At 39.7% G+C, this 17,803-nt stretch overlaps 1 protein-coding gene across 4 annotated transcripts; it reads left to right on the forward strand.

The window, feature by feature from the left end:
- The first annotated feature begins 2,401 nt into the window (after positions 1-2,401).
- Positions 2,402-17,424, forward strand: ncln (nicalin). Of its 4 annotated transcripts, none has more exons than XM_042005787.1 (15): positions 2,402-2,846; positions 5,169-5,359; positions 5,929-6,073; positions 6,253-6,347; positions 7,220-7,300; positions 7,620-7,723; positions 8,544-8,632; positions 8,942-9,081; positions 9,351-9,577; positions 9,924-10,011; positions 10,104-10,142; positions 10,468-10,631; positions 10,853-10,906; positions 13,996-14,074; positions 15,927-17,424. In XM_042005787.1, the coding sequence occupies exons 1-15, from the start codon at positions 2,672-2,674 to the stop codon at positions 15,987-15,989; spliced, it is 1,734 nt and encodes a 577-aa protein (XP_041861721.1). In that variant the 5' UTR covers positions 2,402-2,671; the 3' UTR covers positions 15,990-17,424. The 4 variants fall into 4 exon arrangements, with proteins under 4 accessions (XP_041861721.1, XP_041861722.1, XP_041861723.1 ...); XM_042005788.1 differs by having other exon boundaries at positions 10,471-10,631; XM_042005789.1 differs by having other exon boundaries at positions 9,351-9,529.
- Positions 17,425-17,803: the final 379 nt, after the last annotated feature.

The raw sequence follows: 17,803 nt of genomic DNA on the forward strand, positions 1-17,803 counted from the left end.
CTCTGTGGCCTGGCATTGGAAGCAGAGGCAGGTCTGATTTAAATTCCCAGGAACGCTGGAAGGAAATGAGGACACTGAGCAGCTCATGTATAGAGTCTGTGTGTGTTTTTGTATCACCCAGTCTCTATTGTAGAGCATGTTGGAAAGAATGTTTTGTACAAGGCGACATCAAGTGAAAAATGCGACTACATGCATTTCTGCTGAGCCACTGTGTCTAATGATCATGTGACAACAGGATGTTATGAATTTTGAGGGAATAAAGCTCATGTGATGCGACTGCTGCTGGCCGTGCCACTCACGCACCATCCGCACAAGAACATTATTTTCCCCCCTAAACAAATGCCCCTTTCTGCTTTTGTCTTCTGTAGCTTGTTTTTCTTCAAGCGGACAGTGGTTCATGTCAGCAGATCTCCAGATGATAATTTCTCAATAATGAGAAATCATTACAATGAGATCCAACATCCATGCCAAATTGGCTTTGTGCTTTGTTTGCTGCTTGCTCTCACCAGCCTGGGCAAGGATTACTCATACTACAGGAAATAATGACGCCAAGGTCCATTAAGTGGGATGGCAGGACATCATATCAGCATTAATCTCCCACTTAGCAGAGCAGCCCCAGGAGGAAGAACAAGATGGAGGGGAGCTGAGAGAATATAGTTCTCAGCTCTTCCCTACCTAACTTTATTTCTTTTTTCTGTGATGTAAAACTTTGGTCAAAATATTTTTATTTTGTGATCTCGTGGGATTTCCTTTAACACTAACAATTAGGGAAAATTTGTTGTTTACAAACCTCTGCAGCTATTAAACAGACACAACCGTGCAAGAATTTACTGGTCATTCACTGGCCATTTCAACTTTTTCCTAAAGTTACACCAAAGCAATTATTGTTGATTGGATCAAATTTAATCAAATGTTGACTCTGCAAAAGTATTTTAAACATTGAATAAGAGGCTAAAGAGCAGTTTTCATACAAACATGATACTATACAAACTATTTATGTACAACTTATACAAAATGCAATAACAGTACCATGAAAAATTTTGGTATGCAAAATGTGTTACCATGAATAGTAATGTGATTAAAAAATGACAATGACAAACTTCTTTGGAAATAACACAGGTTATAAATTCTTCTTTTACCTTGTCATCTGTTACTTTCAGGGGTTGCCACAGTAAATAATTTGCCTCTATTTAATCCTTTCCATTTCTATGCATCCTCTTGTCTTACACCAACTTATCCCATGTCTTCTTTCATTACATCTCTAAATCTCCTCTTTGGTCTTCCTCTAGGCCTCCTGCCTGGTAGTTCCAACCTATAACATTCATTTACCAATATATTAACTATCCCTTCTTTGTACATACCCCGAATCATCTCAGTTTAGCCTCTCTGACTATGCCTCCAAAATAATCTATTATGTCATGTCTCTGATGTACTTCTTCTTGATCCTTTCCATCCTTGTTATTCTGAAAAAGAACCTGTACACTTTAATCTCTGCTATCTCCAGTTCTGCCTCCTGTCTTTTCCTCATTGCCACTGTCTCCCAACCACACATGGCTGGTCTCACCGTCATCACAGCTACATGTAAATGGCACAGCTTGTAAATGCTTTTATTTATTTTTTTGCTCTCTTTTCTTTTAATTATTTATTTGTTTGTTCACTGGCTCTTTTATAGACAGGGTGATTGTTACTTTTACATTTTTGCTGGCATTAAACTGAATTTGTGTTGTTCAGCAGTAGACAATCATCCCAGTGTATGCCAAATTTTCCTAAATCCTTATTCAGTAATACAGGATTTAACTTCATGGCACTTGGATATAGGTTTAACTAGTGACAACGTTTACAAAAGTTTTGACTATTGTGCCATTTGAGATGGAAGACTTTTCCCCTCCAAAATCTCCTCAGGTTCACAAGAACAAGGTGGTCCAGAACCGTATTAGTCAGTCCGTTTATATGCATTGGTGGGCGCAGTTTTCTAATGACATAGAGAAGTGCAAAGTATGGTTCAAGTACGGCCCTACATCACAAAAAACAAAACTTTGTTATACCCTGCAAGGGCCGTTATGTGCCATTTTTCCCACAAAATCCTGTTTTTTAAAGAAATTTAAAAATGACCAATTTTATCAACAATACAAGTGGTTTCATCACAATTAAGCAATACTGTGTTGTTTACAGCTAAAAAAACAAAAAACAAAAACAACAACAACAAAAAACACATTTTAGAGTGCACTACCCCTTTAAATCGTTGCTAGCAGGGTTCTCAGGCAAACATTGGGCAAGTATTATTAACAGGGTTTCCATCAAGCTCATTGGTGCAGGACGCCATCTGGTGGCGGTAAATGGCATATACTGCTTTTTAATTATAGTCGTCCAAGAAGATCCCTGAACCCAGAGTCCAGCGAAGTTTGAATATTCAGCTATTCTACTATAAATATATTCCAAATAATTATTTACCTTACCCTTTGTACCACACATATTTTGTCATCATTATCATTCTTTTTAAAAATCCGACTGTTATCTAGGTATATTCTCTGTTTTTTAAAATACAGGGAAAACATGTTGTCCACCTATCTGCCTGACTAGAATTCGCTGTGGCTAGCTGTCAGTTGCTGAAAGCGGTGACTGCTTAACATTTCATTTAGTCCTTTGCTGTACACCGAAATCAATCGCAACAATGTTTGAGGAGGCGAGTGAGGTGTTTGACAACATGTTCAAATCTTCTTTTCCCCTAACCTTCATTGTTTTCATCCCCGCGGTGCTGATCTTGGTGTCCCCACTCCCGGCCGAGGCGGCACATGAGTTCACGGTGTACCGCATGCAGCAGTACGACCTCCAGGGGCAGCCGTACGGTAAGCCAGGCGTTCCACTTTTGTATCGTCCGTAATTAAAGGCTAGAATTGTTGCATTGACCTGGGAAAAAATATTTATAGGTGTCTTTCAGCTGGGTCTTAGTTGCCTTGCTGTCATTTCCGGTAAATATTAGGGTACCGTTTCAGTCACACCGAAGGAGCTCACAAGCTACCTAGCTGCTAATATAGCATAGCTTTGTTAATTGGGCTGTAGGCAAGTAGCTCGTTTTCTTGTCTGAAAAGGGAAGTTGCTGCATAAATCATTTCTATATTATTAAAGGGTGAGTGTTCTCCTCATTTGTATTTCAACTTTAATGACTGAAAGTGTTCATTATTAACTAGCTAAAGTTAATGATAAAATGAACTGTTAGCATGAAAGAGGAACACATTCTGACAGAAATGTCCACCCTCTCCCCCCCTCATACCTACTTGATCCCATTCATTTTGCCCAATTGCCAAGCTGATGGGAAACAAGTTTGTCGCCTTACTTTGGAGGTTGACTTGATTAAAATAAATTCTAGAAAACAAATAACTCACAGTATATGTTACTGTAGCTGATCATGTAATTTTTATGTTGACAATGCTCCATTTTAACTGTTTTATGTTTCTTCTTCCTGAATGGGTCCACTCTCTTCTGATAAGTCAAATATTTGTTTATTTGTTTGTTTGTTTGTGCTAGATTGTATCAACCAAAATGATACTTGATATGGTCAAATGCTTAAAAAAAAAAAGTCTTTTTGGTCTGCCTAAGCTTTTTCCTTTTTATCCTTGACCTCATTGAAAAACACTTGTAATAACTAGCCGTTTAAAATTGAAAGAACGTGGTACAAAGTAAATAAAATATATAGTTGTTACAGTCTGTTCACGCTCTCCTGCCCTCCTCCTGTTTTCAGTGTTAGCATGACTAGATAAATATATTCACTGTCACTGAAATTTACAGCCTCAAGGAATTGTGGGATGAAATTAGATCATTTCTCTCATAAAGGACCAGTGTTTCTTATGCTAAGACAAAAAAGGAAACACTCTTATCATGGCTGCCACTTGGACAGTTTTTTTCTTCTTAAGCAAGACTATTTGACCAGACCCATCATGTTACTGTTATTCCACTATGATTGGTATTCACAGTACCTGGGGTTATTGAACTTCCATAGATTTTGCAGACAGTAATATAGGTTAATTCTTCACTTAGCTCAGGTGCTTGTTTCTCATTGTGCTTTAGTATAACAGGTATTATTTATAAGTTAAAACAAACAAGCCAACAAAAACCCTTCTGCATTGCAAGTTCACATTCACGATTGAAAACATGAATAGTATCAGGGTTTCCAATTTAGTGTTGATACTTTGGGGGCTGCCTAAATATGTAGTGTGCCATTCCAGCCCCCTACTTTTTTATCTCTCACACACAAGTATTTGGTACCACCGTCTTTTAAAAGCAGTTGCACCTAATCAATATACTGACATTGAGCTGAGCAACTCTTATAGGATGACATTACCCCAACTAGATTTATTCCCCCTTTTAGACTATTCTTAGACATTTTAGCTACTTTTTTCCCCCAGAAAAGCACTTACTGAAAACTGTAACAACCTCTTACGCAAACATTAATCACTTTATAACCTTCGTGCTGTCCCACTTTGTTGCAGGGTTAAAAAGAAAACAAAAAACAAATAAACGACAAAAAAAAAAAAAAAAAAAAACTTCTTACTGATGCAGCAGTGTAATGATCATAATAGTCACTCAGCGTTCAAGGCCATTTGACCAAGTATATGTGTTAGCTGACTGTGACTGCATTCTCTTTAGTCAATGGCTGAGTAAATGTGGAGTAGCCTGACAATTGGCAAGAACATAAGTGAGACAGCTAAATATCAAAATCAGAAAATTTAGACAATTTAAGGTCTCCCTTTCAATGTGAATAGCAACAACTATGAATATTGTTATAGGCAAAAAGTACATCTAAGAGTAGCGATATGAGCTGCTCGTAAGATGTTTCTAGTTGTTTGTTAGCAGCATCTTCTGTTAAAGAGAAAAACACTCTTTGGTGTGGATTTGTTACTTTATATAATTTGCATGAAAAAAGCTGCATAATGCGCTTAAGAAAAGGTCATAGCCCAATTTTCTTAGATTTCCTCTTAAAAAATGTTGCCATTCTTAATCATTCCATTATCTAAAAAGAAACTAATTCATATAAGGGTGCAGTTATCTTCCCTTTATTTCACCAGCATCATTTGTATGTACATTTTAGTTGATTCCTGCTAGTTCCTACTGAATAGCCCAGGCAGCTATATGAATACCTCAGAAGAATCGTATGTCTTGTATCTTTGAAGGTACCAGGAATGCCATCTTAAATACGGAGGCCCGCACTGTTGAGGCAGAGGTATTAAGTCGTCGCTGTGTTATGATGCAACTAGCAGACTTCTCCTACGAAAAGTACCAGAAAGCTCTCCGGCAATCAGCAGGGGCTGTGGTCATCATCCTGCCCAAGAACATGTCTGCTATGCCGCAGGACATAGTACAGGTAATGATGCACTGTTAATGATGTCTCAACTTTCTTCCTGCACATTTCCCCCTTTTATTTTCATGTAAAATGCAAGTGTTAATATTCAAGAATCAGTTATCCGGTCCTTTTTCAAGTGTTGGTCCAACTTGCAGTTTATTTGAAAGCGCCTTTTTTTTTATTTTTGAGGGGTTCCCACTCAGCTTTTCCAAGATTAGTAGGATTTAGAAGCAGATTAAAGTATTCAGAGAAAACATTATCACAATGCCAAGAGTTGCAATATTTTTAACTCTTCCAGGAGATTGAATATTATCTCACAAAAGGATGATGCAAATGTTCTGATTAATAAAACCTCCCACCTTATGAGTGGGCATCTTCTGGAAAATGGCAGCATTTGATGAGTTACTCATCTTATACAATATTCAACCATTTTCTTAGGATTACTGTAGTGACAGATTATTTTTCCTTGTGATGCATTTCACAGCTTTAAAGTGGTTACACCAAAGTTTCCCTTTTAACTTTTAGTCCATCGGTATTCTGGCAAATAGAGCTGTCTTATTAAAGCTGCTATTCTTCCCTTCACTCTATAGCAGTTCATGGAGTTGGAGCCAGAGATGCTGGCTACTGAGACCATTGTTCCTGTCTACTTTGCAATGGAGGACGATGAGCTGCTGTCCATCTACACTCAAACCCTGACTTCTTCATCCTCTCAGGGCTCTTTATCAGCAGCTGAAGGTAGAGACTCAGTATTTCTATATCTGACCTGCATGGTACTCACCACATAAGCTGTAGTGACTGTATGATGACAGTTTTTTTTTTTTTAGCTAGACACCTGTGATGGAAATGTGGTCTATTCATTTATGGTTTGTGGTTGTGTAATTGATGTTTTTTTATTTGTTTGTTTGTTTTTGTAGTGCTGTTGCATACAGCCACAGCAAATGGCTTTCAGATGGTAACCAGTGGAGCTCAGAGCAAAGCCATCAGTGACTGGGCCATCACCAGTTTAGAGGTGAGATGCTGAACTTTAGATTAATAATCCAGCTGGTACACACAGCCTTAGCTCAAGTTAAGTTGTCACTTCTTTGACTTCAGTATACTGCATTCATAGTTTAGCTCTATTAGATGTAGTGTCTTCCCACAGTCAAAAACCTGAGATAAACTCAAATAATTAAATGAATTCTCATTAAATGGCTATTTATTTATCATTTCACTTCAGTGTGTAACATATAGACACTGATCTGCTGCCATGCAAGTCTTGGAATTGTTTCATGATAAACAATGTACCAACAAACCATAAAATCCTGCTTGCAGAGGATTTTGTGAAGACTTTACCATAGAATAGAGCTCTACAAATCAGCCCTGTCTCCAGTTTTTGTTTTCTTAATATGAGGTTGAGTTTAAATTCCTGTACAAACACTGTAGTGTGTACTTAAAGCTGTGGATTTGAACAGACACACTTTACATAGCATAGCTCTAATCCTTTATAACAGGCTGAATTTTTTATTCTTTTTCTGATTTTTTTATCAAGCTTCAATTATTTGTGTAACGAAAAACATTAATCAACATGCACCAGGATTGAGAAACTTTGTGTTCCTGCAGTTCCTTAGTAAAGGATAGTTAAATGTTCACTAAAGGATTTTCACAGCTTTGATTGAAGTTTGAAGGTTGTTCAAGTGCTGACTGATAGCACAACTGAAATGTTACTTGAAGACTTTCTAGACTGGGATTTATTTTAAGACCAGGAGAAATGCAAATGTTTTAGTCAGCTGACTGGCATTCAGAGAGAAAGCATGAACTAAATTGGAAGCTGCAAATACTTACCTTTATTATTTTTTCTTTGAATATCCGTGTTCACTGCAGGCTCTTTGGTTTGTTTTTCAGGGTCGTCTGGCCGGGGTCGGAGGAGAAGACCTGCCCACTATTGTCATGGTTGCTCATTACGACTCTTTTGGTGTTGCTCCAGTATGTTAACAACTTATTTTTTCCAGCTTTGGCATTGCATGAAAGAAATGTAGCAGCTGAAATATTCTCTCAGCAAATATCAGTAAACCCTGATTTTTATATATATATATATATATATATATATATATATATATATATATATGTATATATATATATATATATATATATATATATATATATATATACATATATATATATATATATATATATAGCGATGATGTATTTTTGCAAATGTTACAGTTAAGGAAATTCCACTGTAATTCCAAAAAAAAAAAAAGGAGGGCAACCAAGTAATTAGTTTGTATGTTGCTGTGTTTAGTGGCTGTCGTATGGAGCAGACTCAAATGGAAGTGGGGTCTCCATGTTGCTGGAACTTGCTCGTCTTTTCTCAAAGCTCTACACATACAAGAGGACACATGCTGCGTGAGTGAAAAGGATAACACATGAAGATCATGCATGTTTGTTAAAGTTAACACAGATTTCAGTTTCTCTCATTTTCTACATAATCAGGTTTTTATGTGAATCAGTCGTAGTATTGATTGTTGAGCTCGGTAACAAGCCCAGGGTATGTTTTTTATCTTTCTCACTGGTTTGTGCCCTGCCCTGAAAGCTTATTGAGAACAATGTTGATGTGTTTGTGCACCTCGCCGTTAATAAGATGGAACATGTTATAAACACTCCCACTTTGCATAAGGACTTTGAACTGCTTCCCTCAGGCCAGAGATGTCGAACCACAAGACTTAAAACTAACACATTAAAAACCTCCTTTGTTCCTTGTGCAATAGCATTTTTAAATAGCTACAGGTGATCTTATTTCTTTTTTATTTATTTATTTTAGGGTTATTATATATTATTTTTTACTTTTATTTATTTTTTTCGTGATTTTATTGCGTGAGCATATCTTGTGTAGTGTTTTATTTGTGGTATTTATAATCAGTATGTTTTCTTTTTTTATTTAATTTTAGTGGTTTTTATTTCCTTAGTGGTTCTATTGGTTTATTTATCGGCTCGTTATATTTGGTGCATGTGAGTGGATTTATTGTTAAATGATGTAATGTCTTGAGGACCTTTCTGTAGACAAGGTTTCCCTTTTGGAGACAATAAAATTACCTGAAGTTGAACTTCTACGTTTTATAAAGACGTTTTTGCCACTTTGGCAGTACTTTGCTGATTTATTTACATCTTTGGTCCATCTGTCTTACATGACAGATTTGTCATACACAAATTGTGTTTTGTCTTTTAGGTACAACTTGCTGTTCTTTGTGTCTGGTGGAGGAAAGTTTAACTACCAGGGCACTAAACGGTGGCTGGAGGACAATCTGGACCACACAGGTACTGTGCAGTAATAGATACAACCAACACAGAGATTTATAAGATACCATTTTTTTTTTTTAACATCTGATTGGGAAATATTTGCATCCAGACCAACACCGAAAACCCAAAACAAATGGAATTAAATACACTCATTAGACATTTCTCCATAGAAAGTAGCCAGAGAGGTCATAGTAAACGCTTTTTAAACCATGAACAGAAATACTAATACATAACATTAAGTAATATCTCTTTATTGATATTGGTTGTGCACCTTTATTTATTATTGTCTGTTCATATTTATCAGCTTCTTTTTCTCTTACTCCACAGACTCCAGTCTGCTGCAGGACAACGTAGCCTTCGTGTTGTGTCTGGACACTCTGGGGAACGGTGACTCGCTGCACCTTCATGTGTCCAAACCACCTAAAGAGGGAACGCCTCAGTTTTCTCTGCTCAAAGAGCTGGAGATGGTACAAATCAAGATGTTTGATTCTGTTGTGTAGTCATTTAAATCAGTCTTGTATATTTATAATCTTAGAAATTGCAAAAAATGCAAACATGTCACATGGCAGATAATGATGGTTATTATTTTTCCATGTTTAAGATGCATCATTTTTGCCTGAAATAGGAGTTGTGCTGCTTACACAGTTGATTCTATTGTGCTTATTTAAAAAATAAAACATAATAAATAAATGCACACTGGATTGTTGGATAACTGTGTGCTGTCACTTTTTTGCAGGTGGTTGCAAGTCACTATCCAGAGGTCAAGTTCTCAATGGTCCACAAGAAAATTAACCTGGCTGACGACATGCTGGCCTGGGAGCACGAGCGCTTTGGGATCCGCCGACTGCCAGCCTTCACTCTGTCCCATCTGCCCTCACACCGCTCGGCTCAGCGCTCCAGTATCATGGACGTGCGGTCAGTGTCCCCCTCCTCTCGCCACGGAGCGGGAGAGCCACCTGCTGGGTGGGTTCATTACTGCTAGCCACTTGAATCACACAAAGAAAAAAAAAGAATAAAAAAAAATCATCAGTTTAGCCTCCAGATGTGGGTTTTCATCTCTTTATTATTTGGTATAATTTAATGTTAGATGTGTGGTTCTTCTGTCTTCTTGTCCCCTGTAGTTCTTCATTTCTGTCTGCCTCTTCCTTTAAGAAATGTTTTTTTATATGTCTGATTTTTCTCATCTCAAACCTACATTTTTGTAGTCGCTGACGCTGTATTTGGTTTCAATTCTTTTTGCTCAGGGTTTCTGATTTCTTGTTGGAGAGTTTCTTATGTAACAGTCTGCAAACTTGCTTGTATTTTACAGGCCTCATGTAGATGTTAAGAAACTAGGTAGGAACACAAAGGTGGTAGCAGAAGCACTCGCCAGGGTCATCTACAACCTCACAGAAAAGGTATGGAGAAACTAACTAGATATGAAACAACTGGTCCTCTGGTTTTCTACATCTAATGAAGCCTTTGTGTTGTTGTCTACATTTCTGCAAAGGGAGCACCTGGAGACCTGCAGATATTCACAGAACAAATGGTACGTCATTACATTTCCTTGTCCTCCTACCTGGAAGCCAAAAACAAACTCCCAGAATCAAGTAGAAAACAGGCTGATGCAAAGTAAACGTCTCAGGTTTAATTTCATTTTGCTCAAACAGATACAGTACAGTATTATTAACAATTTAAGAAGTTTAGAAAATACCTCAGCCTGCACCAATTTGGTATATTTCACTAAGTTGGTATCTTTCATAATTCTATACTTTTAAAACAGCAATTTCCTCTCACAGTAACCTTTAGCATATTATTGCAGACACTGTACATTCAAATGTGTCTGTTGTGATGTGGTTTATGGTTCTTGCCAGCAGGTACAGGAAGAGCATCTGTCTGCAGTAGTGGACTGGCTCACAGCGCAGCCTCGAGCTGCTCAGCTGGTTGACAAAGACAGCAATGTCGTTTCCACCCTGGAGTATCACCTCGGACGTTACCTTAAGGACGTCAAGAGACACTATGTCAAAGCTGACAAAAGGTAAAGACAAGAGTCACAAGAAGAAGAAACGTATCGGCCACTATGTGCAGCATTTACCTTGTATAAAAATGTTTTTTTTTTTTAAGTTTGATCTCAAAATTGCAATTAAATAATCTCTCAGCTACAACCTGTGAATTTAATGCTTAAATAGTCAGAAAATGCTGTTGGACTTATCAAGAAATGGCAAATATAACATGAAAGCTTTTAACTTTTTTCTTCAGGGATCCAGAGTTTGTATTCTATGACCAGTTGAAGCAGACTATGAATGCTTACAGGTATGTGGTTTTAGATTCTGCCTTTTTAGTACCTGAAATCACCCAACAGCCATTCTGCTGCTTATCCGGAACCGTATAACGGGGGCAGCTGCCTAAGCAGGGAACCCAGACTTCCCTCTTCTGGCCACGTTCACCAGCTCGTCCAAGGGTTTCCAGAGGCATTCCCAGACCAGCCGAAAAATGTAGTACGTCCAGAGTATCCTGGGTCTTCCCCGGGGCCTCCTTCCGGTGGGAAGTGCCCGGAACACCTCACCAGGGAGGCGTCCAGGAGGCATCCTAATCAGATGCCCAAGCCACTTCATCTGGCTCCTCTCGATGTGGAGGAGGAGCGACTCTACTCTGAGCACCTCCCGGATCACCGAGCTTCTCACCCTATCCCTAAGGGAGAGCCCGGCAACCCTACGAAGAAAGCTCATTTCGGCCGCTTGTATTCACGGTCTCATTCTTTCGGCCACTACCCACAGCTCGTGACCATAGGGTTAGGGTAGGAATGTAGCTCGACCTGTAAATTGAGAGCTTTGCCTTTTGGCTCGGCTCCTTCTTCACGATAGATCGTTGCAGAGTCCACTTCAGATTACAACACTTCAGATGCTGCACCGATATGCCCAGAGTCCCCAGACTCTACTTCCTCATTGGAAGACGTGTTGGTGGGATTGTGGAGGTCTTCGAAGTATTCCCTCCACCACCTCACAACATCCCGAGTTGAGGTCAGCAGCCCCCACCCCCACTGTACACAGTGTTGATGGAGTACTGCTTCCCCCTCCTGGACCACCGGATGGTGGACCAGAATCTTCTAGAAGCCTTCCGGAGTTATTGTCCTTGGCCTCTCCAAACTCCTCCCATGCCTGAGTTTTTGCCTTAGTGACCGCCAAAAGGCGCGTTCGACTTAGCCTACCGATACCCATCAGCTGCCTCCTGAGTCCCACAGGCAAAAATGGCCCGATAGGACTCCCTCTTCAGCTTGACAGGATCCCTTACTGCTGATGTCCACCAGCGAGTTAGTGGATTTCTGCCATGACAGGCACAGACGACCTTATGGCCACAGCTATAGTTGGCCGCCTCAACAATAGAGGCACAGAATACAGCCCACTCAGACTCAATGTCCCCCAACATGGTTGACATGTTTGAAGCTCTGCCGAAGATGCAAGTTGAAATTCTTTCTGACTGGGGACTCCACCAGATGTTCCTAGCAGATCCTCACAACACGCTTGGGTCTGTCAGGCCTGACTGGAATCCTCCCCCCTATCTGAGCCAACTCACCACCAGGCGGTGATCAGTTAACAGCTCCACCCCTCCCTTCACCTGAATGTCCAAGACATGCGGCCGCAAGTCCAATGATACGACTGCAAAGTTGATCATCGAACTGCGGACTAGAGTGTCCGAACAAGGTGTTTGTTATGGACAATCCATGAGGAGCACAGAAGTCAAATAACAAAACACCACTCGGATTTAGATCAGGGGGGCCATTCCTCCTAATCACTCCCCTCCAGGTCTCACTGTCATTCCCCACGTGAACCTTGAAGCACCCCATCATCACAACGAAGGAGTCCCCAGAAGGAGTGCGCTCCAACACCCCTTCCAAGGACCCCAAAAAGTGTCCTTGGACTGCTGTTCGGTGCATAAACACAAACAACAGTCAGGACCTGTTCCTCCATCTGCAGGCGCCAAGTCAGGGGACAATGAGTATGCCCACACCTGCTTGGCGCCTCTCACCGCGAGCAACTCCAGAATGGAAGAGGGTTCAGCCCCTCTCGAGGACAGTGGTTCCAGAGCCAAGCCATGCGTCGAGGTGAATCCAACTATATCTAGCTGGAACTGCTCAACCTCGCACACCAGCTCAGGCTCCTTCCCCACCAGAGAGGGGATGTTTCACGCCCATAGAGCTAGCTTCTGCAGCTGAGGATCAGACTGCCAGGGTCCTCGCCTTCGGCTGCTGCCCAGCTCACACTGCACCCGGGGGGCCCATGTCAACCTTTCAACTGAGCCTGACCGGGCCCCATGGGCAAAGGCCCAGCCACCAAGCGCTCACCTCCATGCCCCACCTCCAGGCCTGGCTCCAGAGGGGGGCCCCTGTGACCCACGTCCAGGCAAGGGAAACCGGGGGTCCATATAATTAAACTTGCAGAACTTTTATAACACAAGTAATATAGAAGTTAAAACAGCTACTACAGCTTTTATTTCTACTTAGTTTTTGGATGCAGTAGTCATAATTCTGCTGTGAGTGAATGTTGAGCCAGGAAGCAGAGTTGTAAGCCCATCAGTAAGACAGTTTCTATTTTTGTCAACAAATTTCAGAGATTTCATAAAAGACATACTCACTCAGGTTACTGGATAGCTCAGCTGGTTAAGTGGATGCCCCATCTATAGAGGCTGAAACTCCGTGATGCAGCTGGCCCAGATTCCAGTCCCAGCCTGGGGCCTTTTTCATCCTCTGTTGTCTTACCCCTTTCCTGTCAAGCCGCTCTCAAACACAGGCCAGCAGTGACCAAAAGTTGACTGTGATGATGGCTTTGACTTGTGATTCAGCTTTTGATGTGTATTAGTTAAAACAAATTATATCTGACTTAATATGTTGTAGGCAGTCCAGATAGACACAGATTATATTCAAGTCAACCTGTTTTCTAAAGCTGTGTGTGGATGGTAGCTAATGCTATCTCATATTATTTTGTTATAATCTGTACATCTCGTGCTTTATTTTGACCCTTTCAGTATATATGAAAATGGGGTAATGTTTGTAATTATTGTGCTCTTTATTTCATATTGAGTAAAATCTACTCCTGTTCTTAGATTTTTTTTTTAAAACTGCTTCTCTGCTCACTCACTAAAGCTGCTCTAGTCAGAAAATGCTCTCGTTTTTGCCCATTCACAATGTTGATAGGCTGTTAGTTGTTTGTGTGAGACCGCTGCTTATTGTAAAGTTTTTTTTTCTGTTTTTAATTCATGTTCAATTAATTTTAAGTTTCTTCAAGTAAAGATCAAATTAAGATTTCACAACAGCGTGCATTTAATACAATGTGGTAAAGATTGGGCTTTGCTTGGTATTGTCACTTCTTTTCTGTATCTCACTGGTGATTTTCTCTCCCCGTCAGAGTGAAGCCGGCTATTTTTGATCTGCTGCTGGCAGTCTGCATTTCAGCCTACTTAGGGATGATGTATCTGGCTATCCAAGTAAGTCCCTGCATTGTTGCAGCAGTCTTGATGTCTGTTCAAACATGCACCACATTTCAGAAATGTGACTGAGGACCAGTCTGATTACTGGCTCCTCAGTTGTAAGTCTGATCAGATGGGCTCTTGTAACATGTTACTCTGAGTCACAAGAAATGAAACGCAGATCCTTATGAATCTTACCTACTGCAATTTTAATAATGAATCATATTGTGGGAAGAACAAAATATAAAATTAACTTAATTTGTTTATTGTTGAAAATTATTAAACTAAATAAATAGTTTTTTTAACAGTGACAAAATGGCCCTCATGCAACGGCAGTAACACTCACTAAAGCAATGTTAGACAATTATCAGAGGTTTTAATGTTGTGGCTGTTATCAGACTTTTTAAAGACACTGCAGTTTGTGATGCTGTTTATTGTGTTGCATTAAGGTGAATTTTTAATCTTACGCGCCGTTGCTTGCGGTCGGTCACGGTGTAGCTGATGCTGGTGAGTTTGCTCTCGCACTCGAGCGTGGGGGGTGCGCGTCATTTTGGTGTTGTGTTGCAGTTTCTCCTCCTAACCTGAAGGTGGCAGCAGTGGTGATATCAGCCGGTAAACTCACCAGGTCGGAGTTCTTTTGATGGTTCAAATCAGTTCCAGTATGTATTTTCTGTTTTAAAACAACAATGGCGTCCTGTGTGGTTCAATGTCTTTATTAGCTTGTGGAAGAAAACTAATAAATAATTCAATCAGCCTCTCATCAACTTGATCCACTGGTTATTGTTTTTAAAAACAGTGGTTACTACAGAAATTCAGCAAGAAGAGCCAGATATCTGGCAACACATGATCCCAAACTGACTAGTCACAAGGGTGTACCTCTGCATAACCGTCTGCATAGCAGGGGTGCACGTCAAGTCTGGAAGAGGTGCGCGTTGAGCCTCTGCGGAGCTACGCAGCGCCTACGGTGGTGACGCAGAAGCCGTGCAACCATAAATCCGCCTTTAGGCCACTGGGGAGCTTTGTATATATGTGAAAGGCAGTAGGGTAGATGATAAACTCATCTTACTGTAATCCAGCCTATCAGTCTAGTTTTCTAAGACATGAACTGAAAGAGCTACTGCAGAATTATTTTGCTTTTTTGGGTAATGGTTCCCATATTTTAATACTAGGGATGGGCATTTTAGGTGATTTTTGAAGTCTACCAGTCAGGCCTTTTAGCCGTGACGTCATCAATAATGGAATTTAAAAATATGATCTCCCGAGTGAAATTATAAAACACTTGACATGTTATTTGTATATTGTGTATTCCATAAACAAGTGTTTTTTTGTTTGTTTAATTTTGTTTTGTTTATTTTAACATTGTGTGGGCTCTAGTGGTGTTCATTGTTTCATTGTTCAGCAGATAGATGAGAACGTAGGTCAGGGAGACGTCAGGATTGAACCTGGGCTGGCTGCGTTTGTGGTGGCTGCTATGTTAGGTGAACCAAACTCTGTGCCCACAGTAGCATTTCGCTACAACACAAACCCGTTATTTTCCTCGTCTTTCTATGTGGTCTGTTTGCTTTCTGTGAAGGTTTAGTAACCGTGCTGCTCTGGTACGTTGCCTCTGCTATCGGTAAAAACTCTGACAGAAACGACTGTTAAATTTTCCTGCTTCGACCTCCAAACAGAGGTCAGGAGGAGATGTGATTACTTCTGGCTGCTTTTAAAAACAACCAGTGACTTTGTGTGCTGTTTTGATTAATCGTTTAGCTGATGATTAGTCATGCAGATCCCTGTTTGACACCTTTTTCTAAATATCATATGTATGTTTTCTGTCCTGTCTGGAAACATGTTATAAACTGTTTCTTCTCATGTGGTCTCTCTGCAGAACTTCAGCGTCCTCTACAGCATTATCCGTAGAATCACCCAACCCAAAGTCAAGGTCCACTGAGACTCTTTATCTTCCAGATCCTGCCGTAATACTTTCTTTAAATTAAGACTCTCAAATCAGTACTGAGCTGCTGTTCTCATGATGGTCTTAACACCAGCAAAATCACTTCCATTTCTTTCATCTGGATGCACAAACTATGATGTCAGATCCTGTCTTGCTGCCAACTTTATCCATGTGGTCTCATGGACCAGAATAATCAGGAATCATTTTTCTCTCCACAGATGTCTTGTCTGTCATGTAAACTTGTGTTTGATCTATTTCATTATTTTACCATGTGAGGGGTGTGGAGATTTTCCAAATCTTGCAGGTCTAGATATTATTGAGTTATGGTTTTTTTAAGTGGTCACTCTATCCCTCTTCTCAGGAGGATCAGTAGAAGCCAAACTAATGTGGTGTTTAATCAGGCAGCTAGTGGAAGAAACTGACAGCACGGTTTAACCCAGGCTATTGTCAAGGATTGTGTTCACCTACAGGACCATTGAAAATTTTAGACACACTTACTCATTACATCCAATGGTTAAGTGTGTCCAAACTTTTGACTGGTAGTGTACCTGTTACTGTAAACATTTTTCTAGCTTCTATTAATGTAGTAGTCACATGCACTTATGTGCTTTGAAAGAGTTATTGATCTCTTAAAACCGCAACCCCCATTCTGTACAAAAAGGCTTTGTGCTAAGTGTAAAATTCCTTCTTTGTGTTACACTTCCTCCCCTAAAGCAGCAAGGACTGATGATGAAAACGGGATATTTCAAACTATAAAAGACGATGACTGGGTTCATCTGAAGCCCACACTGGTGCTCGCTTTAGAATTTTAAGTTTACTCTTGAAGAAGACATGAGCATGTGAGTGTTTTGGGGGGGTTGTTGCTGAAGTTGTGTTTTCTTATCTAAACAGAGAACATTGTGTTTTGTGTCAGCCCCCATTAATCATTTTATCTGTAGAAACAAGTTACAATGAGTTGGACCTGCAACTGAGCAGCAAAGGTGTGATTTGATTTGTCAAGCCAACGCTGCAGTATTTAAACACTGGAAGTCTTAAAATGGGTGGAACACACATTGTTAAGAAGAATAAGGCAAAAATGTTCTTGATTACATTTAAAATTAATACTACAGCACTGCCTTGACCGTTTCTTATTGTAGGTTAATGATGTTTATCTGTTTTGTTAGCTTTGCTTTTTGTCCTTATTTTTCATAATACTGCATGACCTGTGGACCCTATCCCCCGTCACCATGGTAACAGTGAAAGGCCTTTTAATTACCAACACAAGAGAAATAACTGTGTGGTACATATGAATTATAATTTACTGGACTGGTTTGTTTTTGTGTGTGCACCGAAATGAACTTTCCTCCAAAGCCTGTTTCACCTCATCCGTGATACTTGATCTTGCAAGGAAAATGATATCAGTTGTGAATAAAAAAATAAATTACAAATCTTTCCTTTTGTTTACTGACATGTTTTATTTCATGAGAAAAAAAAATAACATTGGCTGAATGGTATTAAAACTGTATTTCAAGAGCAAATACAGGTCTTTATCAAGTGGTCACATTTCAGAAAATGATCAAATTCAATCTGAAAAATGGGGTAATTTGTATAGTTTACAGTGTAGAAGTGGTTAAAAAATCAGTAAGATACATTTTAAAGTAAAATTAATGATCCTTTAGTCATTGTCTTAAAAAAATCCCAAATTTTCCCTTTTTTATAATTTGATCAAATAATAAACAATAAAAATACTAATAAATTACAGTGCAAGAAATACCTGCGGGGCCTTTCTGCCCATCACACTCGACCATCTCTTCACTTCAGTCATCAGCTCT

The sequence above is a fragment of the Melanotaenia boesemani genome, chromosome 14 (assembly GCF_017639745.1).
Source record: "Melanotaenia boesemani isolate fMelBoe1 chromosome 14, fMelBoe1.pri, whole genome shotgun sequence".
NCBI classification, from domain to species: Eukaryota; Metazoa; Chordata; class Actinopteri; order Atheriniformes; family Melanotaeniidae; genus Melanotaenia; species Melanotaenia boesemani.